This window comes from Brachionichthys hirsutus, chromosome 18 (genome assembly GCF_040956055.1).
Source record: "Brachionichthys hirsutus isolate HB-005 chromosome 18, CSIRO-AGI_Bhir_v1, whole genome shotgun sequence".
NCBI classification, from domain to species: domain Eukaryota; kingdom Metazoa; phylum Chordata; class Actinopteri; order Lophiiformes; family Brachionichthyidae; genus Brachionichthys; species Brachionichthys hirsutus.
Genome location: NC_090914.1, coordinates 4,086,152 through 4,113,509, shown reverse-complemented (window position 1 = coordinate 4,113,509; position 27,358 = coordinate 4,086,152). Strand labels below are relative to the sequence as shown.

At 46.8% G+C, this 27,358-nt stretch overlaps 1 protein-coding gene across 1 annotated transcript in view; it reads right to left on the bottom strand.

Moving 5' to 3' along the window:
* Nucleotides 1-27,358, bottom strand: part of arid1b (AT-rich interactive domain 1B) — a 133,430-nt gene that overhangs the window by 20,967 nt on the left and 85,105 nt on the right. Inside the window, exons 4-7 of the mRNA XM_068752058.1 lie at nt 25,565-25,868; nt 14,989-15,060; nt 12,284-12,427; nt 5,314-5,590 (exon numbers count right to left, since the gene is read on the bottom strand). Coding sequence (XP_068608159.1) covers nt 5,314-5,590; nt 12,284-12,427; nt 14,989-15,060; nt 25,565-25,868 — 797 coding nt within the window. The remainder of the gene's footprint in view (nt 1-5,313; nt 5,591-12,283; nt 12,428-14,988; nt 15,061-25,564; nt 25,869-27,358) is intronic.

The window sequence follows — 27,358 nt, the reverse complement described above, 5'->3', positions numbered from 1 at the left end:
GAATTAACCTTTTGATCATTGCTACCTTTCCTCTCAATTAAAAAAGCACAGAGATGGGAGTAAAGAAAAAAAAAAGTTTAGAGGCGCCAAACGCCTGCAAACCTCATTTATCAACTCCCTAAAAATGCCCCTCACCCACTTTAAGCAATATAAGCAGAAGCTCTCATGTGTACGGTGAAATATCCAAATCAACAACAGCAGCAGCAGCAGTGGTTGGAGGTTTTCAGCTGTGGCGCTCTCCCATTATGACTAATTCATGTCATAAAAAAGCCCATTAGAAAGCACTTGATGGAGGCTTTGCACAGCGTTTAATCACACTTAATATATGCATGTGCCGCTATCGGGGGGGGGGGGGGGGGGGCACCACGGCGCATCCATCTTGCTCTTGGGCACCTTTTTGCAGGGTAAAAAAAAAAAAAAAAAAACATCCTGTTGCGGCAGAAAGAGAAAGAGCGTGTGAAAGAAGAGAGTGGTGGTGATATGGAAATGGAGGAAGAGGAAGAAAAAGAAGAGCGGAGGAGGAGGGAGCGAATTTAAGGCAAGAATCTAGAGCGGTACGAGTATGGGTCCCTGGTGGACCGATGGGAGGGGGGGGGGTGCATTCTCTGCTCAGGGCCCCTGAGCTGTTCCATGAGACTGAGTCGAGGGAACACGCAGTCAGAAACGCAGAGACATCGGCGGCGTCCTCACACCATCAGGAAGGGGGCTGAGGCCGTCTGGGAGGGGGCTGAGGCGAGGAGGCTCGAAACTTCTGCCCAAGTTTTAAGGAGTTTCAAAGCAAGCACAGCTAAAGGTTTTGCTATTCTGGAAGGCCGAGGAGCCCCCCCGTCTCACACAAAATAAAGAGCCGTGAAAAACACACAGCTGTTTCTTTATTAATCTAAAAAGACAAATGCATCTCCTTCCGGTTGATTCCATCTCAACGCGCGGCTCCTCTTTCCTCCTTATTTCTAATTCTACACACACCGACGCGCGTTCGTGTCAGCGTGTGCTTGAGCATGTCCTTGTTTTCATGCGTGGGGTGGGCGCTTGTTGCCAAGGGGATGCCATGGTTACGAGGTGCCAGCCAACCAGCTGACGGCATCGCTCTAGAAGTGGCGGCGCCTTTGTCCTTCATTCGCGGTGACAGGCCGCGCTGATGCCTCCCAGCGCTGATAACGGGAAGAGACAGCAGAAGAGCTGGGACTGCAGGAGAGTGTGATGGCTGGTTGCCCCTCTCTATTGATCCCTGTGTGTGTGTGTGTGTGTGAGAGAGAGAGAGAGAGAGAGAGAGAGAGAGAGAAAGAGGCAGCTCGATGGAAGGACGGAGTGGATTGGCTGGAGGCCATGAATTATATATGGACCCAATCTGTTCTCAGGGCAGCTTGGACTCATAGCTCCTCCTAACTCCTGACTCACCACACACACATGCACACCTACACACACACACACACACACACACACACACGACCCCCTAACAGAAAATAAAAGGACGGCTTTTAACATATTAAATCCAGAGAAGAGCTACTCTTCCCGTCTCCCTCCCCTCTTTCCTCAACATCAAACAGCTCAGGATGGATGGAGGAGAAGCCATTTATTTTACCCCTCTAATGAAAGCAGAGCCCCCCCCCCCCCCCCAGCACTGCCAAGACTGTGAGCGACGAAGCACCACAGGCAGCATCCCCCGTTCTTGACATTCAAGCGCTGCTCTCTTATTTATTTAGTAAATTTACTTACTAAGGAGGTCAGAAATGAATTATTTGGCGAGGATTTGCCTGGCAGCACTCTGGTCTTCCCTCTCCCAACAATTTCACTTTGATTTACGGCTCCTTTTTCTTTCTCTTTGCCCTGAGCTTCGCTCCTCTTCTGCTAAATGCTTAGTTTTTTTTCCGACAGAGCTTCGGGAACTTTCTCGCGGAGTGTTGCCGGCAGCGGCGGAAAGTCATTTGATAAGCCAATTTCTGTCCTCACAAGCTGCTGCCAACAAAAAGCTTATACTATACTTTAATACTTTCTGTTCTCTTCCCCAGCATCAATACATGGTGCCTCCCCCCTGAAACACACTCGTGCCTACTCCACACTGACAGGCTTGACACCGGCCATGTTTTTTTTGAACATAGCATGTCATCTTACTTGACAACTGGCAGCATGCTGCACCAAAACAGTCGACGTTTAAAGATATTACCAGGAGAAAATACGAGGATTTCAAGGTTAACCTTGCATCGATCTACTTTGAAAATTATCTTATGCATTAGAATTAGATTGTGCAGGATTAATTTGTCACTGAGTTGTAATAACAGCAGCAACAGATGGAAACTCCTCTTCCCATAGATAACAAAATCCCGATTAGCCAGACTCTCTACGTCTTTGCCAGTAAAAGAAAAAATCTAGATTTGCTGCTCTTTGAAGTTTTAGCAGATCAACAGGATGCTTTTTTTTTTTTTTTTTACTTATGATCAACAGTGTCCCCCCCCCCCCCTCCCGCCCTCAGACACCAATCAAATTGATTAACTGATGAAACAAGGACATTGTTTTCTGCCGGTCGAGAAAAAAATAAAAACTCTGAGTAAGATTTAATCATGACCATCACCTCCGAACGTGGGATACCAGAAGTGCCCCACCCCCCTCTGTTCATTTGCCATTCTTTTCACTCAATGAAGCCAGAGTGTGTCTGCGCTGGGGTGTGAGTCAGGAGAGGAAGGAGATGGGGGGGGGGGGGGTCAGAGGTGGGATTATGAGTGGAAATGTGGTGAAGGGACTCGTTTTAGGGGAGACGAGAATAGCCAATGACATCACTATTAACTAGCCCCTGATTTGAAGGTCTGCTGGAGCGCGTGGCTGCAGCAGCTCTACTAGGGGTCGATGCATCAAAGTGTCAGACTAGACTAACAACTTGTTCCCCAGACTGAGACAGACATCGGGACGAATGTCTCAGAATGTTGCGCTGAGATCTGGAGGGCAAACGGGGGGGTGCTGGAGCCTTTAACTACAGGTTTTTTCGGAGTCCAATTTTCTCCTGATCTCAGCCTCAGATGTTCTAAAGTGGGATCTGAGGAAGAAAAACATAACAAGGCTGAGCTGGAGACGGCGGGGAACAAAAAAGCAAATTGGGAAGAACAAAGACTGAGGGAGATAAAACAGTCTTGGTAGGATAACAGAGCTGCGCGGAGACGAAGAGTTGGTGGAAAGAGTGAAACAGGTGGGAGGAGAGAGAGAGCGAGAGAGAGAGAGAACAGAGGCAGACTGGGGATGGATGAGAGAGGAAGAGTGAGTGATAGCAGACAATAACAACTCTGAAGGTGAGAACAGAAAGCGCCGCTCTCTGCAGAAATACGCATTGTGAAAAAACATTTAAGCTCTATTTGTTTTTGTATTACACCAGCTAGTTTAGAAGCTTTTCTTTTTTTTTTTTGTTCCAAACATTCATGTTTTCCTCCTGATGCTTGTTCTGAATAAACACAGGATCGCAATTTGGAAGTTAGCATGCATAGCGATGCCGCTGCGGCTGAAAGGGGGAAAGATAAAAAAAACAGATTCAGAATCAAAGGACGAAGGCGTCGTCGTTCTGGATGCCTTTGGCTGCAAATGAGATCTTTGGAATCCGCTGAAAATGGACGATGCGATAATGATAAAGCACCAGGCAGAGGCAGAGAATCCAGGGAATCCAAAAGGATCGCTGTACGGACGGACAGACAGGTGAAGATGGAAGCACGCAAGCTTATGCATGCAAACGGTGGAGGAGAGAGGAGAGAGGAGAGAGGAGAGCCTCTCCTCCTCCTGCAGGCCCACAGTGAGGCGACACCAGTGTCTCGGCGGATGTGAGTGGAGACTGACAGCCAATCTGATTGGTCCCAGCAGCACAGATCACGTCATGCCTTTTCTTGTTGACAGCCCAGCCATCTCTTAGTGGCCAGCGTTAGTACTGCTGCAGTCTGTGTGTGTGAGTGTGTGTGTGTGTGTGTGTGTGAGTGTGAGTGCACTGTATGTCCTCACTGAAGCAACTAAGACTCTGATGATGATGATGATGATGCTGGTGATTCAAGCAACACTGACGAAAGCGATGACATCAATAATAAAATTAGAATGTTAAAAATTATGACTTGTTTTGATAGTCTACTGACGCACACACACACACACACACACAGTTTCAACAGTACTTAAAGGCACACACACGTGTGGTCTGAGGGCAGTAGGTGAGTGATGAGGTGATAGGCCTGTGAGATGGTGAGCCAGGGTGGGATGTGGACCAGTGGGTGTGGGTGGGGGGGGGGGTTGCATCTCAGCTGGGGACCTCGCATACGGAGGCTGCCTGCAGTTCGGTGCCCCCCCCCCCCCCCCCCCCAGACTCCCAAAAGATAGAGAAACTTCATCTGAACCATCACGGCTTCCTCCAGTCCGTCTCATGCAGCAAGAGAACATTAATAAGCGCTAATCAAGCACCTCGGCCTGAACGCTGGCGGGAGCGCTCCCGAGACGCCCCGTTAGATGGAGGAAGTGCAGAAATCCACTCTCAGAAGATGGCCGTGTTTTCACAAGTTCCCCCGGCAGGTTCAGTAAAAGTTTACTGCCCACACAACCCCCCCGCCCCCCATCAGCCCCCCCCGCTCTGCAACGCTCCAAACGCTCATACATGCAAAGCTCCAACCCCGGTGGAAAAATAATATTCCTCAACTCGTATCCCGTTATGGCATTAAAGCGGATTTTATTTGCGTTGCCGGCGTCGTCTCCATCGCTGGTGTTTTCACAGTTACAACCTGCAGTTTGCTGCTTCTTCTTCTTCTTCTTCGGTGTTTTGACAGCGCAGCGCTCAACCTGGACCGTCGTTCTCACGGCCCACAGCGTCTCGTTGGCGTTTCGGTGCCAGCTTTCAAAATGTCAGACGTTTTATGAGATGGAGCAAAAATAGAGATGGTTCCATAAACGACTCGCAGGAGCGGAGGACCCCCCATGAGATGGAATTCTTTTTCTGACACGTCAGGGAGGAAAAAAAAAATCGGTGACAAGAAGTCTCCCCACGGGGCTGTTCAGCGCCGCCTCTCCATAGAGGATGCTGCAGAGGGAGTGATGTCATGACGGAGATGTTTCCTAGCACCTAATATTTGCATACTGCAATTTCTGGTTAGGTTTATTCTTCCTTTTTTTGGGGGGGGGCCCTTAGGACCATTGCGACATTATGCAGCAGGAACGAGTTAACACTGAATCAATGCAAACTTTTGTGGAAATAAAGGCACAGCAGACCAAAGTGAGTCTCTGACAAATCTCACAAACATCCCTGATGAAATTAGAGCGCCCGATTGGTCGTTGGGGTTCGGCTTAGAGTCAGGCTTGGCTTACCTGTTGTGTGTTGAGTTGGCAGCCGCGGCCTCCTGTGCCTTACGGTTGGAGCCACCCAGAGAGGGTGGGCCCATCCCAGGCCCGGCCGTCTGAGGCATACTGGGGGAGCTGGGAGCCATGGGCGGGTACGTCCTGTTGCTGTGGTTGGCTGGGCCGTAGCTGCGTCCTACGGGTTGTGCAGGCCCCTGGCCGTGCATGGGGCTGCTCGCATTCATCCCCAGATTGTTGGCCACGCCAGGGCCGGGGCCGCTGTAGCTGGCGGCCCGTGGGTAGTTACCTGGGGTAGAGGAAGGCACACGTGAATGAGCCTCCAATGGCTGGAGGCGTGTTAACACAGACAAAGTCCCCTCAAAAGGTAAAGCATGCGCTGCTGTCGCCGGAGAGCGTTTGCTTCCTGCTCGAGTTTGATGGACTGTTTCTGAGAATGACACAAAAATGGCTGCGGTGAAATACTGCAGCCTCAGATCGGCGCCATGCATCACTTCATTTGAAAGAAATTGAGTGTTTATCAAGTGCTTGTCAGCCGACGCCCTTGTGCCAGCAGCAGCGCTGACAAATACAGTACGACTTTCATCCATCGAGAAATAACGGCGTGACGGCTGAGAAACGAGGAATATGAAGCGCTGAACTGAATTCTGACTCACGACCTCTGTAACCCCCCCGGTGGAGACATGGAAGACCACACGGGGTGCGGTGCGATGTTTCCCCCCCCCACAGCTGCGGGTTCTCCGGATCGCCCGAGGAACAATTGCTAAGCTTAAGGCCGACTTTGTGAAACACTTGAGAGGCGCTCTAATCTGCAGTAAACGCATTTGTTGCTGCCCTGGAAGTGACACATGGCCACAAAGAGCCAGAAGCTCCTTAGGCACACTTAAACCCTCCATTTTGGCTCTAAAAAAAACTCAGCTCAACTCAAAATACAAGCTGAAATCGGAGGTGAAATAACCAAGCTGTCAAAGACTACATGTGCATCTAGTCGCATTAGAACACACACACACACTGTAAACGGGAGTGCAGAACACAACACATTGTATTCCCCGTGTAGGCACCTTTTCCACTGCGATGTTCCCCTTCTTGGGACAAATCCCTTACAAAACAGGAATGGAAAATGTGGCATCCTCCATTGTGAAGCAGCTATTTATTTTTGATTTGATTATGGGTGCTTTAGTTGGGCCTCGCTGCTTAATCCCCTGAGAATATGTCTGGAAAATGGGATCAAGTCCCTTTAAAACCTGAAAGCTTTTCAGCAAAAGCTGAAGCGAGGGAAAGTTGAATGACAAATATTCCACACGGAGAGAGAGAAAAAAAAAACCATCTCCGAAAATGGAAACGGTTTCTCAGTGTCCTCGAGCTGCTTCAGTGAGGACTCTTTCCGCATGACATTAGGCTGCGAGTCCGACGGAGGGAGAGAACGGAAGGAGGCAGCAGAGGATGGGGCCAGAAAGCAAGTCAGAAAGACGGAGAGGTAGGGGAGAGGAAAACAAAAAAACAAAAAACAAAAAACTCCCCGACCCTCGAGACAGGATTTATATTGAATCAAAATAAAAGTCTTTCTCACAAAAAAAAAAAAGAAAATCAGCAGCTCTGGTTGAATTTGTCCAGAAATTGTGATGAAATGTTCCGTGGGAGACGGGAAAAGAAGAAGTGGATTATTTCTGGAGAGGCTTTGGTGAGCCGGTGAGCCGACTACAGCTGACACCTGTCAAGGGTTTTGGGGCTCTAACAGGGAAGCGTTCAAGAAGAAAGGATGTCTGCTAACGAACACAGGAGGATATATATGCTGTACAGATTGCGTGTGTGTGTGTGTAAATATGTATGTGTATGTATTATATATGTGTGTGTGTGTGTGTGTTGTGCCTGAATACTTGCAACCAGTGAAAGACACATTTTCCATGTTTCTTCTACTCGTACGTGACTTTCTTACAGTACTGTGGAAAATCCTGGGAACGGTTCCCTGCAGTTTCCTTCCACTTGGCTCGGGTGGACGCGTTGCTGCAGCTGATCAAGGCCGCAGTGAGCGACCTCTCTCAGAACCTCTCTGGACAGCTGTTGAGCCCCATGTCATGGCTGTCCGCCATGCATTCTTAATGACCTGGGCGGACACTTTGTATTTTTTGGCCCTTGCGACAGACTGAAGCTCCAGCGCAGCAAACTGCTTGATGTATAGCACGTCCTTTCAACATGTTCGTGCGCTCACTTTGACTCAGTAGACAAAGGAACGACGGCGGAAGCTGCGGGACGGGGTTTAAACACGCCTTCAGTTCAACCCACTTGCTGAAGGAAGCACTCGAGCACTTCTTCAAGGACAGACAGTGCTGACCTACTTCTAAAATGACTGAGATTTTAGGTTTTTCAAGAGTCATTTCAGGTTTTCTGACTTCCCAGTTTGAGTCTTTAGAAGTGGCTGCAGATGCAGCCCCAACCAGGCCCGGATAGAGATGTCTGCAGTACTTAATACGCTTGTAAGCATGAATACACACGCACATAAGTGTGTCATCCACTTCCTCTACTTTGCCCGCTCCTCGGGACACCAATCAAGGAGGGACAGGAGGAATAAGAGTACAAGGAGGATGTCATTTCTCATTTGTCTCCTTTCATGTCCTTGCGCCTGAGCCTTGGTCTCCTCCTGCCTCCTTCTTGAGATCTGCGTTCCTTTGGGGAGTCTTGGTGGTATTTATAGTGTGATGGAGGGGAGGAGAAGGAGAAGGAGAAGGAGAAGGAGAGCTCATGGTGCTTCGTTCACAATTACATGGAAATTCCCCTGCCCGGTCACGCATACGCCGGACGCTATATCCTACGCCCGGCTTTAATCCCCGCAGGCCCGCGGGAGAAGCGGAGTGTGACCGAGCAGATTAGCTTCAACTGCTTCCTCAGCAGGCCGGACCGTCCAATGCTAACAGCCGATGCAGCCGTTGTCCCTGCGACGGTGGAGAGAGGTGCGACGGCGCACCACCAACGCGCCCTCCGGATCTGTGAACTCCATCAATGAGGCACAGATTACACGGCTGCATGCTGGCGCTGCCAAGGACAAGCAAGGAGTCGACTGTCCATATCCACAAGTGGCTGAACAATAAATGAAAGGAATGAATAACAGAATTTCTCTCTTTTTTATGGATGCAACCTAATGTGCCATTTAATGGTAAAACCAGCAGCGGATCCGTCTTATCGGATAACAAATCTTGAACGGCTGATGCTCAGTCCCTCCACATACTGCAGCACACACACACACACGACTGGCTCGGATGGATGTTTTTTTGCTGCGTCTTCTCTCGCCAGAGGCCACCACATCCTCTACCAGCTACCTCAGCATCTTCTCTATAGCGGGGAGTCTGAGCCTGAGCGGGGTGAGGGTGGGCCTTGGGGCTGCTGAGCTCCACACGCTGTCAATTTCCTCTGAAAAACCAAACTACCTCCCCGAGGTGCTGGTTTTTTTTTGTGGAGGGGGGGGGGGGGGGGGGGGGTGAATTATACAGTGACTCCAGCAAGACATCGAGGCTTAAAGTGCTGTCTGAAGTAAGGTCATCACCAGCAGAGACAGTCCAAATCCCTCCCTGTAATGGCCTGTTATCCGCCCCCCCCCCTGTGTATGTGCTCGCTGCTCCTAACATGCTCGCTCTGTACCAAGTCCAAATGCCTGTCTTGAGAACAGCTGTTGAGTCATTTGAGTCCTGAGGAGAGGCTGATATCAACACACAGCAGGAGATCAGTTTAACTTTGGATGCAGAGGACTTTCCAGGGACGTGCATAAACATTTAGCAGATTAAATTGTTTTTTTTTTTGTGGAAATACTGGGCAGTTAGCTTTTAGAATTTAGACTGGGAGAACAGTAGAGGAGAGGAGGCTCTGGAGGGATTTAATTTAGCAACCAGTCTGGAAGAAAACCTTTGGATACAGTGGAGGAAGGACTTAAATAACTATTAAATAGTTTAGTCACGTTTGTCGAAGGGCCAAGTCCACCTGCAGCCTCCTGCATTACCATTACTGTGAGTTAGACGGAGCTTATGTAATCAATTACTGTCGGGTTTGGTCCCACGTCGCCCAACAGCTCGGCGAGTACAGTTAGTGATAGTAGGCATCGCTGCACATCAATCACGCAAACACAACCCAAAAGGCCAAAGCGTTGGGCGCTTTGGGTTCCTTGGTAGTGGCAAACAGGCCAAGAAAAACAGCAGCGCAGAGTTCAAAGTATTTCCTGCGCTGGCTAATGGCTGGCCTAATTTGTTAGTGCGCAAGGGAGAGCGAAGAGGAGCAGATGGAGTTGTCATTAAGAACAATGACCAGCAGCTGTCTGCCCCGTTCACCCCGCAGCCCGGGATTCTTTTTGCTGGGGAGTTCACCAGAGTTTCCGGTACCAGAGTCATGCTTTCCTTTTTTGTGATTGGGACGAATGCTGCTGCATTAATGCAGAGCGGGTGCAGTGTGGTCTCGGCAAAAGAAATGGCGGGTGGTCCAAAAAAAGCTCAACAGTTGACTTAATCTAATGCATCTTTATCCGGCAAAGTGCAGTCCTGGAAAATCGTGCAGCACATCCCCATTGATCGGGTTGCCAAAGCATTACAAACAGTTGTCAGTATAATGCATGAGAATAAAACATCATCAAAAATAAATATACGTTTTTAAAGAGCTGTTGTATTACAAAGCATCAACTTCCTCTGTCTGTGCCACTTAAATATATGTATATATACTTTATGTATGTATATAAATATGCATACTTTATAAGTTAAACTTAAACTATATATACTGTATGTGGAAAAAGACAGCAGGCCTGATCTGCTCTATCAGTCTGAAGGGAATGGCTCGCCCATCATTCCATATTCCATGCTCATCTGCCTGCAGAGCTTCTCCCAGCCTCATCCACCTCGCTTTGACACTTGTGCTTGTTTCATTTCCCCCCCTCACTGCTTACTGGGCTGTCAGCCCAGCCAAAGTCACATTAAGAGATAAGAGTGGGCGGATGAAGGGAGACCAAATACCAAATGCATTAGGGCTATTAATCAACATTAACAAATGCGAGGGAGAGGCAACAGTTTTTGGGAAAACGCACGCACGGGTGGGTGCATTTATCAAGGTGACACATTAAAACACACGTTTACCAAAAAAATAAAAACCATAATGTTTCATCCTGGTGTGTCGCCAAAGGCAACAACAAAAAAAATATAAAGTACAACAGCAGATGTCAACGGTTGTTGGATGGCTGGAAGTCGCACGTTGTAGAAAACAAGCAAACAGAGAATGCTTAATTGTAGAAAGCAAACTTATTTATTTTACCAGATTTCCTGGAATCTGTGATGTTTTATTTTTTCTTCTTTAGAGCCAGAAAAGGATGGCATTTTGATGTACCTGATGCATATTGTAACAGATAATCAGTGTAATAAATGACGCCAAGTACTATTGCTCCTAAATCTGCTAATGAGATGCTAGCTGATCTCAAAATCCATTTGATTTACTGGATATGTTCATGTAATTCATTACATATATGGAATAAACAGAATTACTAATGCTTACTTGTGTTCGTTAAATACAATAAGCCTGTTTCTGCTGTAACACGAATCCGATTCAAACAATAAACTAAGTTTATAGAACTCATTTCATACATATTTGAAGGAAATATAATAAATATCCACAAGTGATATACAAACTATGATGGACTATGAAACACTGGCTGCTTTTTTTTTTTAAAGGCTAAAAGGTTCCCCCTGACGACAGGATTGGACGTCATCATTCAGTCAAAGACCCCCCCCCCCGACAGTCTGGAGCACCCTCATAAACTTGTCATGAGGAGAGGTCATCGAGTGTCTCATGAATAATCTGTCTGACACCTACACATAGTGTGGTTTTCAATGCCAAACACGAGACACAACGGAAAGCCCTGCTCCTGTCAGTGTGTACAGAAAGACAATGTTGCATCAAAGCTTGAAGTTTTTTTTTTTCTGCATAGATATATAATAATAATACTAAAAATAATAATTGTATTTTTTCAAGTCGTAAATATACATGAAAAGTTCTCAGTTGAAAATTCTAAATAGTATACTTTTTAAAATGCCTTGAGTACCTTGATCAATGCTGAAGTCTCCTTTGATCAAGACTATTTTATTTTAGCAGAGACCTCGGTTCATATTAACAGGCCCCAAACTGCTAAACTCACATCTAGTTAATCCCATTGATGTTATTCCAATGACTCTTTTAAGCGACCTTGTGATTCTAGAGGTTCCTATCTTTATTCAATCAAACACATCTAATGCATGAATGATGATCTAATGGTATTCTGAATTTATGCAGAAATAGAGCACATTTGAAAGGGTTCACAAACTTTCTAGTGGCACAGCAGAGACAGGAACAAGAGGAAGAAGGCCTGTGAATTTCAAAATGACTCTTTTAGTATTTTCCACATTGGCAAATTCTCTTTGAAACCAAACGACACTGATGTCAAGGCCCAGTACAGTAATCAAATATGGAGGTCAACAGTCATGAAATAAAGACAAATGCAGCATTCCAATCTGAGGCCACGCTCCTCAATAACCCCCGTAATTCAATCATACATTCAGCATTCATCCTATTTAGAAAGCAAGGTCCGGTGTCAGCTACAAGTCAAAGCATGAAGTAAAAAATCATCAGAAAGTTTGAGAGGACTCATAGCGTTGTGGAAAATGTTCACGATTATTTCTTAAACAATGGATTAGAAGTTTCATCCTCTTTTCTACTCTGTGTTGCTTCAACAAGCCGAAGGACTAAATCTTTCATGAATTAAACGATAAAAATGCGGATGTGGATGGTGTAAATCTAATTATGAGGGCAATGAGCTACTTGGGGGAGGTCTGCTGAGTGCCTTTCTAGTTTAACCATCATTTCAGTTCATGCTAAATTACTGGATCTAAAAACCTCTAATTGAGGGTGAAATTTCACCAATGAAAACAAGTCGTGTGATAATTATTAAAATCATGTCAGTGTAGATGACAAACAGGCTCCCAACCTTGGTGTCCGTACTGAGATCCTTGCGGTCCATAAGGGCCACTCTGGGAGTAGGCACTCATCCCAGTATACAACGGACCCCCGGGTGAGGGGGGCGAGGCGAACTGAGAACCGGCCTGGTTCCTCTGCATGTTGGATACGAACCCTGAAAAAGCAAATACAAACAGAAAAAAGCTGTGTCAACACTTATTTTAAAATGCTAAATCCCTGAAAAGCAAAAAGCTTCTCGGTACTGAATTCACCTGCTCTGTAAAATCCAATGTTGGCGGAGGGATCGGGCGGTTGGGCGCGATCATTCTCTGGCTCAACACACTGAGTATCCATTCAATTTCCTTGTGTAAAGAGACCCTTCCTTTCGATGAAAGCCCCTAATCCTTTAGCCAGGCTTTGGTTGCTGTTCCTCATTGATAGAAACCAGTGAGTAACAGACCAATGCCTGTTTTTTTTTTTCTACAAAACAGGTGCTGAAAAGGGATGGGATGGGATGTTCAGCGAACTGTGTCAGAGGTGAAAGCAAAAGGTTTATCGACGTGTGTACCGGTAGAAAAAAAAAAGTGAATCCACTGTTTATATATGAAAAATATGCATCAAATTGAGTGAAATGTAAAGCTCTCAACATGAGCTCCACTCTCCACAGAATAGGTCTGTGATCTGATCATAGCCACTGTGTTATTCTGAGCTGTTCTGACAATAGGTGTGTCAGAGCCTCTCAGGCCCGAACCTGCCTCGACCATTCAAATTGACATTTGGAGCGATTCTCGCTTGGGCTACGCTCCGTCAACCTGCCCCCGCTCATTTTTTTTTTTTTTTTACAACCCATAGAAAGGTCTCCCAATCCACCACGAATAGGAAAAGGACGCTGAGCAGCCATTGGGGGAGAAAGGGAGTGTGTGGGCACGCTTGTGTGTATGTGTGTGTGTGTTAGGCGGGGAATTCAGTTTTGGAGATTAGGTGTAAATGGATTGGGCCCGCTCGACTGTAAACTTTGATAGCTATACGCTTTGTTGAATGAGCATGCAGAGACGGACTCTTTAGTGAGTTTGGGGTTCAGGGAAACGGAAAGTGCAAGTTGACAATTGTATAATTCTATGCTTCCGAGAAGAGAGCGGGAGAAAATGTGAGGCGAGAGGAGGGAGATAAAAGTAAAAATAAATGCTGTGTGTATTCTCTATATGCACATGCATGCTTATATTTGTGTTTCTGAGTGTGTGTGTGGGGAGATAATGGAGAAAGAGAGCAATAAACGCGGTGTTGTGCGTGTGTGTGTGTCTGCGTCTGCAGGAAAGAGACGGAGGCCGAGACAAAGAGAGAGAAAGTGCGTGTGTGGGAGGGAAAGACAGTGCAGCAGAGGGAAAGAGCGATTGGGGCCTAAAAGTGCTTAGGCTGCGAGTGCTGGCTTTAAGGAGCGAGGACATTATTGTAATGTTTTGCTTCCATTAGGGTAAGGGGATTCTGGAGAGGAGGAGGAAAAAAATTACAGCGTGTAATATCGTGCTTCAAATTGCCGGGAAAATGGATGAGGAGAGGAACATTGTGCAGACAGTGCTAAAAGCAAATAACACATTCAAGGATTTTTCTCTCTCCCTCGCCACACACACACACGGACGCACGCACACACACACACACACACACACACACACACACACACACACACACTGGCAAAGTGAGGGAAGCTCTCAACTGGACACAACAACAACAAGCAGCAAAGCAAAGCAAACCATGAGATAGACTGTGGGATAAAAAAAAAAGGACATTCTGTGGATTTATGGAAATGAGCAGTGGAGAGAGGCTCTCGGCGAGACAGACACTTGAGCAAAGTGGGACTTGTGTATTGATGGTTTGGTTGGGGTGGGGTGGGGTTAATCCTAGCTGGGAACAAAACAGAAGCAACAGTCCATGCTGTGTTTTCCTGGACTGGGCTGGGGAGGGCTTGAGGTTTGCAGGCATTAGTAAGAAGCATTAAATCTCTGGCTGGGTTTCATCATCATGCTATGGAATAACCTTTTACACTTCCTCCCGCCCTCCATCTTAATCCATCCACTCCCTCCATCCATCTCTGAGGCCAAATGCTCTTCAGACGATGATAGAGAGGGAGTGGCACCATTCCATTAACGCTGCATCATCTCCTAGTCTTTTCCACCCTGAGTTTTTCCAATATGTTCAGCGATTACCTTTTTTATTTTATTTTTTACCAGTAGTTAAGAAAGTAGCTGAAATATCTGGAGACGGTTCAACCATTTGGTGAGCACATGTGGGTTAGCAATTATGCAATTAAGTCTCTGGCAACAAGCAGTTTTTTGTAGCATCCAACTCACACAGGTGTCTGGCTATGGATCATGTCTGTAGGGCCGTAGCTGCGAAAGGGTTTCCACAAGTCGTTACTGGTCCGAATCAGTTTGAGATGGCAGTGGTTACTGGAAGCAGCTAATCAATGCTGCAGAATGCTTTGACACCGAACCCAATAGAAAATGGGGAGATTAAAGACACTGGCGCTGTCAAGAGTGCAGCATAAAGGAAAGGCGGCAGGTGGGTGGTGAGACTGTGGAAAGAAGTCTGTTTGGAAGAGCTGCACAATGACAGCCAGCATTCTCTCCATGAAGCATGCAGCGCATGTTCTAAGGACATGCATGTCAGTCAGGACGTTTCCTTTACTGATGTCAACGCTATGAATAACGACAACCCTTACTATTGCACGTGTATGCATACCTCGATCCTGGGCCAAGGGTGAGCGGGTGACATCCGGTCCATTACCAGAGTTCTGTGGCGCCAGAGTGGAACCTGCAGAACAATGTGAAATAAGAACATGAAGATGATTGATAAAAAAAAAAAAAAAAAACGTGTTACATTAACAGAAAATGCTTTGAATAAAAAAGAGGTCAATGGAAAGTGGATTTGTACGTTATTTCATAACTGCTTTGTTTGAAAATTGAAGGATCTAACCTGCATGCCAGGCTAGATAGTAAAGGGGGAAAGAAGGATGTGTACAGGCTGTGGTGAAACTCTGGCGGGACAAGAACCGAAAGGAGAAAATAAAGAAGACACATGGCAGGATCCCTTTGCGTGAAGACGTTTGACATATTACCGGTAAGACTCGGAACCTGGTGCCACCTTCCTGCGTAAACGTTAAATCTAGAGCAATCCATGATGCAAAACCGGAGCCATTTGAGCTTCATTGATCCGGTGGTTGTGCAGGTCTTTGGGCTGCGCCTGTTCCATTGAAATCCAATAGTGAGTTGAGAGTCGGATTAGAACAATGGAAGGCAGAGACAATGGCGGATTGATTTGGCCTAGAGGATGGAGCGAAAATGGCAAATTAACCTTTTTATCTTTGGATTCAGACCCGAGGAGAGGATGAGAGGAGGAGCGCTTGGTTTTTACCGCTGCAAATAATGTTGGGTTGAGTTTATGGGACCAACCTTGTCTGTTGTTGTTGTTGTTTGTGTACGAGATTGATCTATTTTCCAAAGGGATGAACCTCAGGCCAAAGAGGAGTAGATACGATTTTAAGGTAAATCTAGATCCAGATGTGGATTCAGGATTCAGGCATAATTTGACATTTTTGTGGTTTTTCTTAATAAATAAGGAGTAATGTAAAAAACAAAAACAATTGTCATGTAATATTTAGTATTTTTGCTATTTAAAGTACAATAAAAAGTATTCATGTTCACGATTCTTTCAAATTGCTCTCATAATCTAGAATTTAACTGTGCGTTAAATAAATGAATGTTTTATAGGGTTATAATTGATTTTTCAAGTAAATGATGGAATTTTCGGATTGGAATCTACTTCTTGATTGCTGAGGTGTGAATGACTCTTTATATTCAGTAACGATGCCACTAGGTTTTTTTTTTCTGTCAGTGTATGAGTTGAAATAGGACTGTGTTGCTCAGGATTTTCATTGCGGGGTAACAGGAAGCTACAGAGATTTGCTGATTCAGTGTTCAGTGAATATAAATCCATTATTATAAAGAAAACACTTCAAATTATCCAGTCACACAGAACAAAGTGGGCTCTTTTGTGAAGTGTGTGTGTGTGTGTGTGTGAAGAAGGGACGTGTCTGTCCACAGTAGCAGTCACACACGACTGGAGGTGGCACACACTCCACATAAACAAACCCAATTAAGTCAACATAATTGCTTTGCATAAAACTGCATAAACAACATTTCCATAGACCCGGCCGCCTACGCACACACACCCGCGCACAGACATAATGTAATTGGACATACATGTGTAAATAACACACTCAAGTACACAAAGGAAGAAGGCCAAGAACACAAAGACACAGTATACTTGCTGCAAATATTCACACGTGAATAGATCAGGCGGCGTGCTTCAAAGACGGAATACTTGATTCGTTACTGTCACCGGGAGGAGGAAGGGGAAAAGCAACAATACGTTCATATGTAAAAGAAGTACACCTTCGTTTAAAACCTGCAGCGTGGGACCTTCACATACAAATTAATATCCGTCACATTCAAGCCCTTGGGAAACAGCTGAATGCAGCGTTGATGAAGTTCGTCACTGTCAGAGGGATCCGTCTGCATTTTGCAGATAGTAGAGTTTAACACACTCAGAGCCACAAGGCTAACAATGATTGGTTTGCTAGAGCTAATGGGAGGAGCAAATGTATTAGCAGACAAAGGAAATATAGAGCATGGTCTCGGGCCTACACTATGTTCATAGTACCGCGGCCTAGCGTTCTAGTCCACGGTACTACGAGAACCATCTGAGAACCATCTGTACACACGTAACCCTTTAAAGCCTGAACTGTAACAATTGGCAAAAAATAATAATAATAAAGAAAACCTGAATCTGAATTTTTGTCTGCGTATTTCTGCATATATGTACCACATATAGTACCAGCACTACATTGTGCTGTTTTTTTTGTAGTATCTCTGTCTAGCCAGGGGAAACTGAAGCCTGTCATCGAGGGTCATGGCCAGAGGGACAGATTTAGCTGCTGCACAGGATTAGATGGGCGGATGTGGGTAGTTGGGATGAAGTACGCTAGCAGGAGTTTAGTGAACCGTTTAACATGGATGCCGACCCTATGATAAAAGCCTTCCTTTGTGTGCTTGTGTGTGTGTGTGTGTGTGTGTGTGCAGAGATGCATGCCAGGCACCGGTGCCGCTGTCAGGCTTGGTTTGTTTGGATGTGCAGAGTGAGGGTGGCAGCAGCTTGCACTGCATGCGAGTTCACGCCACGGTGAAGGTACAAACAAGGACCGGCGCCCTCCATGCTTCACTGCTCTCTCTCTACATGGCCGTGCATATCGACACTGGAGATGAGATTAATGCAAAGACATGAGAAACGGGTACGAGATGTAGGGATCCTCGTTTCGCCCCTCTTCCCTATTTCTCTAAGGCTCGGAGCACTTTGCAATTATTTCACTGCCAATTAATGTCCAGCAAAACAAAGGCCTCTTCTCACAAATTCTCACGTCCACCCTTTGCTTTTTTCCCTCGCCAATACTTTCTTCACTCTCGTTTTTAACAAGGCGCCATTAAATAATTACATCCAAAAAAAAAACAAACGGGCGTCAGTGAGTCCTGGCAGGTTTTTTTTTTATATGTACCATTAAATAATTCATGCCGAATTCATGCCGAATCTTTGACACGCTGTTCCTCTTCATGCGCTGCCGAGAGGGAAAGAGAGACGAATGTCAGCGGGATATGACCCTATATCTTTCCCCCGTCGACAGAAAGAAGTCAGTGTTTGCTCGCGACCCTATGAATGGAAATGTAAAGCAAATAAATGGAAGAGAACACGCAAGCCTGGGCCGATCCCTCTCACCGCGCTCCGAAAGCGTTTGCCATTTCATAGCCGATCTGTCTGAGAGTTTGCTCTATAATATGTATCTGTAGAGATTAATTTTAATTCACAGGTTTCTTTATATAAATAAAACTTTGTCTCCTCAGAATCTGAGCCTCTTTGTTCATCTTTCTACTATTTATTGTGCACATATTCTTCAACGTTCAGACCTTCTTTGAGTTGCTGCTACTGATCCCATAAGCGCTGTGTGACACAATTAGCACATGGCTACGGTATGGCATTGAAATACCTTGCTGTCCCTCAGCACGCATCTTTACCCGCTGCCCTCAATTAACACCTTTACAAGTGCTAATTAAAATATATATTCTGATTGGATGCGTCTGTTCTGACTGATCCGTGTGACTGTTGGTGAAAGTGACACATTCGTGATTGTGTATGAGTTCAAATGATTAACTTGGACAATGGCCGACAGAAATAAAAAAAATACACATAACAAGCACATCCATTTGCTTCCCTTCCTGCGTGATACGATGCAGCAGCGCCGAAAGCAATGGGAGTTTATTATTGCATTTGTGGAGATAATGCTCCTCTCTAAAAACCCAATAGACATTTCACATTTCTCCTTTGAAGATTTCAAACGCGAATGCTGGGAAGTTCAAAGCCGAATGAGAACTAGCACCCACAACTCTGTTGTTTCTGGGTTCTGCTAATATTGAGCTAAGAAGCTATGTGTGTGTGTGTGTGTGTTGTATGCGTTTTGTGTGATGTCAATGAAGTAAAAGAATAAAATAAAACTAGACCCCCCCCCCCCCCCAAAACAAACAAAACCGAAACAAACTTCTATTTATTGCAGATGAAAGGAAGGTGTGGGTGTGAATTAGTGCAGAAATATGTTTAAACCAAGACAAAACACAAAAATAAATAAATATCACACACACACACACACACACACATCCTAACTGTTTCTAATACAAACCCCATGGAGCAGCGCAGGCCATGCTAAAGTGAAGGAATGGCAGTGAGCGCTAATAGACTGGTGTGGAGTACAGAGAAAGGACTGCTTCAGCACCATCTCTTAATACAAGCCTTGTATTATGTGAATGCAAACACCCAAGATAATATCCCCTTACTTGCTATGTCTTTAGGGGAAAGATGCAGATGAACAGCGGGCTCCAATACTGGCGGTTTAGATCTCAATGGGTGCGAGTCAATGCCTCTCCCAGCCGGGGGGCAAATGCCAGTTAACTCTCCCTGTAGGGGGACGCGAGCAGGCCTGCAGTGGCTCACAAAACAAGCGCTCTCCCAAGATCCTCATTACGTCCAATGCTGAGTAGCAACTGTAAGTAAAGCAAAACTGCAGCTGAAGCTAAAAAACCAAGAGAGTGGGATGTTGGGGAGAGTGAGAGCGATGGAGAGAGTGAAAGAAAGAAAACATGTATTCGGGAGGGAAGATAATTGCACCCAGTTAAGGTTCCGTTAGGGTTTTCTGTCGGACAGAGGTAGAATGGGATTTCTCTAAACGGCTAACGCAGCAAGCCGGCGCCATTTTTTTTTTCTTTCCCCGCTCCTGTTTTGGCCGACGGTGTGTTTTGTGAATATAACGCCTGCGGGGAGGGCATTTTGCTGTTTCACTTCGAACACAAGCAGCCATCAAGAGGAGGAGAGGCGGAGGAATGTGAGAGTGGGGAATAGACCGGTGGATGGGAGTGGGGGGGTGGGGGGGGGTTGATGTGTGGATGGGGAAGAAGACAAGGAAAAAAAAAAGGGAGGACAGAAAAGGAGAAAGAGCTGGAGGAGAGACGGCGAGAAATAATAGGGAGGAACAGAGAAATGAGATGTGGATGGAAAATGCATGCTTGTTCCTCGGTGGGAGGCCTGTACCGCAGCAATGCTCTGAGCAAAGCATGCAGCGGAGACAAACAGGGATGGGGAGGGAAGGGTGGGGACGAGGGAACATAAGAGAAAGCGAGCACGGTAAAAAATAATGAGAGAAAGAGAGAGGGACAGGGACAGCCAGCGGCGGTGTTCCCAGCAAGCAGCCTCTTAGGGAGTGGTGTGACTGGAAAACTCGCCCGGCTCCACACTTGCATAAACTCCCCCCCCCCCCCCCCCACCCTTAATTCCACTGCTTTCTTGTAATAACTTGCACTACAAACTAAAAATCGAAGTTTTTGTTGAAAATCCCTGCGGCTGCATTTCGGACTCCTTATTTTGCAGCTTCTTTTTATTTTTTCCCCATCTGGGAAGACGTATTTAAAAACGGCCACTTTGAGGCGAGGTCCTTCCAGGTGTCTCGGTTTGGCCTTTGCCCCCCCCCCCGTTTTGAAGGAAACCAGTGCTGCAAAATTGTATTTTTCCATCTGCGGTTCTCATTATAATTAGAAATAGATTTTTTTTTCTGAAATGTTAAATGGAATGCAAACCACAGGCTGTGCTGCGGGACGACGTAAAGGACAGGAACGGATGTAAAGCGGGTCGGAGGAGATTGATTGGGATGGACCCTCTGGTCCTGGTCTCCCCCCCCCCCCTCCTCTGTCTCCCTTCGTCTATCTATCGCTCCCTCGCTCACCCTGACCTCTCCTGTCCTTTCTAGGCCCCGGAAGCACTCAAAGCGGAACGCAGATCCACGGTTAAACTCTCCTGAGCACTCGCCTGCGAGCTCAAACCACCTCTTAAAAAGAAAAAGAAAAACTCGAAAGTGCGAGTAAGAGGGAGGAGGCGAGGGGGGGGGGACGGACCTTGGAGGGAGAAGCAGAAGAGACAAAATGTTTGTGATTTGGGCTGTTAAACTGTGTCAATTAGCAGCCGTACAATGCGGCGAAGTCTTTCAGTTTGACCCCCAACGCAAGATATGTAGACACAAATGTGCAAACACACACACACACACACAGAGAGACGAGAATCTGAGAACAGGTCCAAACACAGACGGTGTTAATCTCGCCAAGTTTGTCTTGGTACAGCTTCACAGTCTATTGCAAGGACACACATTGCCATGGCGACAGGGACACAAGGTTACCTCTTATCCCCTAAGTGGTTAAAACAGTCAGTTATTTTGGCAGAACCGCTCTTTTGTAGGGACAAATTGATTTTGATCGTGCTATTCCTTCAGAAATAACAGCAACGGTCGTCTGTAGGCACGAATGGGAAAACACGATGGCGACAAATGAGAAGAAGGAAACGCATCAGTAAGCAGGGAAACAAATGGCTCCTTCCAAGACCAAAATCCTCTGAGCGTTATTTCCTTGACATTGAAATTTGTTTTGGGATTTTACATCCACCCTATCAGCAGCCGCGATCCGGGTCCGGTGTGTGTGCTCTGTGTGTGTGCGTGAGGTTCGGTCTGGTAATGGATATGTCCTGTCAGCCATATTAGGGCTGACAGGAAGTGACGCCACTCTGACAGGGCTGTCAACTTGGCGACACCTTGTCAAACTGGCCCAATGCGTGCGCTCCGTACCGCACGGCAGACGCTACGCTATCGACGCCAGAGTGTCAGAGTCTGAGTCCGCTGAAACGGAGACGAGGCGACGGCGCGTTTGAGTGGCAAACTTTTTCAGGCCTTCGTGTTCTGCCCTTTGACTGGATGATTTGACTTCTCTTTTCCAACAGGCTCGCATTCACTGACGAATGCTGCGACGCCAGCGTTCGCATTCAACACCCATTTAGATAAAAGACGGACGTCTGCTTGCCTCATCGCCGACATGTCGTGTGCGGAGGAAAATATTCCAAGATTGAATTGCTTTCGAGACACCGAGATGAAGGAGGTACGTGCGCATACCAGGTAGAGGGAGAGGAGGAGGAGGAGGAGGAGGCTGGCAGTTGAGCAATGTGATTTCTGCTCAACTGTCACAAATCTAGCGCAACAGGAAAATCAATTTGGCCCTGTATGTGCCTTTTTGGCTCTGGGAGAGAAACCAAATAGCAAAGCGAGGCCCGGATAATGTTACAGTGTATTGGATTTGCTTCATGGAGCGATGCTGAAAGAGAGAGAGAGAGAGAGAGAGGAGAAGTGAGGAATGGAAAAAATCACATGCACTCAATGATAAGTTAGAATTGTCCAAACTTGTGTTGTGTGATAGGCCGGCAATCCCGTAAATATTTACAAGCACGACTGCACGCGTAGGGGATTTAGATTTAGATTTGTTTACGAGTAAACACGTGTGTCGCATGGATCCTGTTAACCTGCATGCTTTAGCTGCCTGCTGTTACATTTTGTTCTGTGTGTGTGAAAGTTGGGTGAAAGGATGATTAAATTGCTCTTCTCCGACCATTGTGAAGGGTACAATGCGTCCCAAGCGGCACACGGCACGAACGCACCGGGTTCAAATCCTATCTGTGCGGCGTTTGCACATTCTCTTCGTATCCGTGTGAGTTTTCTCCGGTTTCCTCCCGCCTCCAAAAACATGCATCCGGCGACACGTCCGGGGTGCACCCCGCCACTCGCCCATATCAAGTCGGGATAGGCTCCAGCGATTCCCCTGACCGCCCGCAAAGCTGGGGTGAAAAGCAAAACGCCACAAACGTTCTTTGGACTTCACAATTAAGTGGCTGAAATATCAACACAAATGGACGCGATGATATTCACAGCACAGCTCTCGAATTACCTGGATACACAGAAAAACAAGCCGGAACATCAATGCAAACAACAACAGATCTCGTCAGCAGAAGAGCAGAATCAATTAGAAGGAGGCTTCCGAGCCCAATTCCTGCACTGCCGGTCGTGTTAATGAGCCGCGATGCAAAGCAGCCACGCGGCATCATTTCTTTTTCTTTTTTTTCTTGATTGGTGCTTAAAATACGGCGGAGAGAAAAACCAGTAATTTTTTCCACGCTAATTAATGCGCTTATTAAAACTTGTTTGGTTTGTTTTATCGAGAGGACACTTGTTCACGCAACTGAAGCAAAGCAACCTCAGGAACCCCCCCCCCCCCCCACACCCCCCCACCCTTCCTAGAAATGCACCAGACTAACATGACAACGCGACCCAAAGTTGTGATGAAGTGTTGGAAAGCGAGACGTTAGTAATCAGATGTGTGCTAACCACATTAGTTCTCCCGTGTCTCTCAGGCTGGCTGCTCCTTGATCTAATTCAAACTGATTGTAGTACAGCCGCTAAAAAAAACACGCCAGATGTTGCTCCCTGCTCTACGCTTTATCGCCATTTATTTGGCACGGGGAATATCTCAAAATATTTTTCTTATTAATCGTGTCCCAGCGATCGGTTTCGCTTCTCATCTTTGCCACCTCATTCCGGATTCCCGTCGTGATTCTTGGCACGAGTCGCCTTGAAAGAAAAAACAAACAAACACGGTCCCAGTTTTTCATTAGCGTCAATCACTTTGGTAAGCTGCTGCAAGCTGGGGGGGGGGGGGGGGGGGGGAGAGGAAGAGGAGCTGACTCTCACTCCAGACATTTTGCCCCTTCTTGTCAGTTTGACAGACAGGTCTGAGACACGCCGATGCTCCGGTCAGCCGTGCAGTCCGCGGGGGGAGAGAGAGGCGGTGAGATGACGTGGGGGGAAGGGGGGGGGGGGAGGGGTGACATTGAGCACGCGTGCAGACGCACGTATTTGCACACCTGCCTGACGCAACTGAAATCCACACTCGTTTATAATGCTCAGTGTTTATCTAAATGGTTATGAACTCCTCTGAGCCCTCGGGAGACAGACTCGCCGGGCGTCGTCTGATGATCCTGTTGCCATCTTGTTCTGCCTGCCATATCCGAGATCAGGTTACGAATCAGATGGAATGTCTTCCACCACAAGCCTCACGTCATTAACACAGAGTTTGCATTGTCCTCCCCGACACCAGCCACTCTCACGTCCTCCCTCACCTCTCCTGGGTCGACCTCTAGTCCTGTTCCCTGACAGTTCCATCCTCAGCATCCTTCTACCGATATAGTCCCCGTCTCTCCTCTGGACATGTCCAATCCATCAAAGTCTGGTCTCTCTGACCTTGTCCCCAAAATGTCTAACCTTCACTGTCCCTCTTATTGTCTCGTTTCTAATCCTATCCAACCTGGTCACTCCCAAGGAGAACCTCAGCATCTTCATCTCCTCCACTTCTAGCTCCGCCTTCTGTCTTTTCCTCAGAGCCACCGTCTCTAAGCCGTCCATCATGGCTGTCCTCACCACTGTCTTGTAGACCTTTCCCTTCATCCTCGCTGACACTCTCCTATCACAGAGCAATTGTCGTCTCAACATAAATGTTGGAAATAGTTACAGGAAGTCGAGGTGGACATTTTTAAATGATCAAAGACTTAAATCTCTCTTATACAAGGACAGGAACTGTGTGAGGAAAATGAACGAGACATGTTCCACAAAGCGCTCCGCGCTAAGCTGCATTACTCCTCTATGGGCTGAATGAGGATTTCAAACGGACCCGAGATATCGCAGTCTAGACACACAGGATTAATGTTATTTGGCTTTTTTTTGTTGCGGTGTGCGCTCAGCTTCATCCTCTGTCCAAACTGGCAGAATAAAAATTGATCTGAACGGATTTTACGGTGAGTTAGGAATGAGAGAGAGAGAGAGAGAGAGAGAGAGAGAGAGAGAGAAAACGAGTACCGCTTAAACCGGAGTGTTGTCACTGTTCGGCTGCAGTTCAAGTTCTCACCTAACTCTCCAGTAGCATCGAAGTGGTTTGATCATCATGGGCATCATCGTTATGGGCAATAATATTAAATTAAGACACTCATTAGCGGCAAATGCACGACCGCTCCTCATTGTAACCTTGCTTCTGCATGGCCTGATTTATTTTCCTCTTTAGTTTGGTTCGACAGGTGTAATATAATGCACAATCTTCAGTCGTGCAGTGCAACATAGCCCATGCAATGCGAAACATGCATTTAAATATTATTCGTGGAAACATGTCGAGCTATTTTGCATCAAGGCCGGCTTTCCACATGACCTTTTAAAAGTCCTCTTGGAATGCACATATATACATAAAAAAAATGAAATCAGGTCTTATAATAGGAAAATAAATGTAAATGTCAAGCAGTAATGTGGGCGTGAAGATTACGGTCCTGCCTGCAGCAGCAACAGCTACTAATAGTGCTGCTTTAAAGATGCTGCAGGTGTGCTTTTCAAAGAGCACGTGGGATTAGAGACTGTTAGGCCCCGCCCCCAATCAATGATGTCACAGCATTTTTTTTTTCCTCTCTTCCTAAGATGTCACAGGCAATCTACCTCATTTTAGATGACTGGGATGTCTTTGTGATTGCTTTCTCATTTGCTTTCCAACAGCAGCACGTTTGTTTGGTGACACAAAGCAATTTCCCTTTAAGCTGTAAGGCAATTTACAAATTTCCCAGGGAATCTGACACGGCGGTACATGATGTAAAACGCGGCGTGCCGTTTGATTCCATCGGCAATCTTGTCAGAGATAGTCTTGTTTGTCTCTGGTGATTAAACTAATAAAGTTCTCATTCTGCAAGTTGCACCTTTCGTCAAGATGAAATCCGATTATCAAGATGCTTGTGCACGTAAACAGGCTCCGGTTGGCAACCTTACCCGGTGTGGCGGTGCTGGCCGGGGGTCCGTTGGCAGGCGAGATGGGTCCCGAGCCTAACCGGGACTGCTGGGATTGAGTGGAACCTGCAGGTGAGCCCACAGGGGAGGGAGAGGGTCCGCTCCTCTGGCTGGGGACATGAGGGGAGGCATGGGGAGAGAACGGGGACTGCCCCTGGTTGCTGCCTGCCCCCTGCTCCCCTTGGCTGCTGCTGCTGCTGCTGCTGGAGGACCCGGCAGCCCTGACGGCTGGACCCAGACCTGCCTCCGTCCCAGTGGGGAGGTCATCAATTGAGCCGGACAGATCCTGGAACAGGAGAGAGGGCCGACGGTGAGTATTTATGGAGCTCACTCATGCGCTTGATGAGATTTGACATGCAAGCAGGAGGCAAATCCGACTGTGGGCTCAAGCGACGACAACATTTCTCCTGGTAACAGTGATGTCGTAATAAAATATCATTTTGACGACTGTTTCTGTGAAACGTGATTCATTTCCTGAAAGACCCGATCCCATAATCAAAAAAATAAAAAATAAAGGTTCCAGAGAGACAGAGGAGAGGAACGGAAACAAGTAATGGACGTAAGCGATGCTTTCATAAGGCAGGGTGAATGCTTATAGAGGTTTACTATTAGTGCATGGATTATCTGTGGTATGCTGTGTGTGCTCGCGTGCGTGTGTGTGTGCTGACGAACCAGCTGTATAATGAATACAAAGTGTGAGAGATGAAAGAAAAACAGCAGAAGAGAGGAAAAGAGATCAGATAGTGTGATTCTATGAACTATAAAACCACAACACACACACACCCCTACACACACACACACGGACTAGTGGCTGTGTCCCAGCTGTGTCTGAATACGGGCGAAGTCACCTGTAAGTGACCCTGGTTTTCTGTCGGCTGCCTGATGGAGGAGAAAAGAGAAGAGTTGCAGGTATATTCCAGTCTATCCTCCCTGCTGCACAAGGTCCGCTGACCCCCCCCCCCCCCACCTGAGTCCCATGTGCATCATTACGGAAAAATACACGCGTGTGTCTGTGTTGCCAAAACCATACATGCACGGGGCCTCACGATTCAACCAGCTCAAAAAAAAAAAATGCAACCGCTTCTCACTTTTTGTTTTTGTTTTGCATTGAACCTACATTTGATTCTGATTCTGCACTCGCTTACGACTCAATACGCGCATCATAAAGTGATGAGGCGCGTGTGTCAGACTGGAAGAGCTACGGAGAAAGAGCACTTATTTCCTGCAGGATGTCGTCCAAAGCAAGTTGCAGCAGAGAATCAACACTGCAGATGTCTGCTCGACGGCTCGTGTCTGGAACGCATCGGCTGCGACTGAAACAGAGGCATTTGTTTTTGAATTCATGCTGCAATGTCAGACCGTTGATTCAGAGACAAACACTGCATTTGATTTTCTATTGCACATAAAAAGCGAGACGGCCTTGTCTCTCTCTCTCTCTCTATTTGTACAGGCTCAGCGTCAGCCTGCAGTTGAGCTGAGGCTGCCTGTTTCGGTTAATGCGAGCTCGCTGGCGACACGCAAAAGCTTTTGTTTTCCATCACGCTGCTGCGAGTGCCCACCCGCTTCGCCAGCCTGCCAGTCTGTCGCCTGGCATTATCCACCCTCGCTCGATTGAGCGCATGGGGAGCGCACTTCCCTCTGTCTCGCTCTCACCCCTGGTAGCACTTCCTGTCTCCACCAATCAAGTTTCTTAAGCATTCCAAGCCGAGCGATGATACGCGCCACCCTCCACCGATGGGGCTGAACGGCCACCACACGGGTGCCGGTTGCTTGACA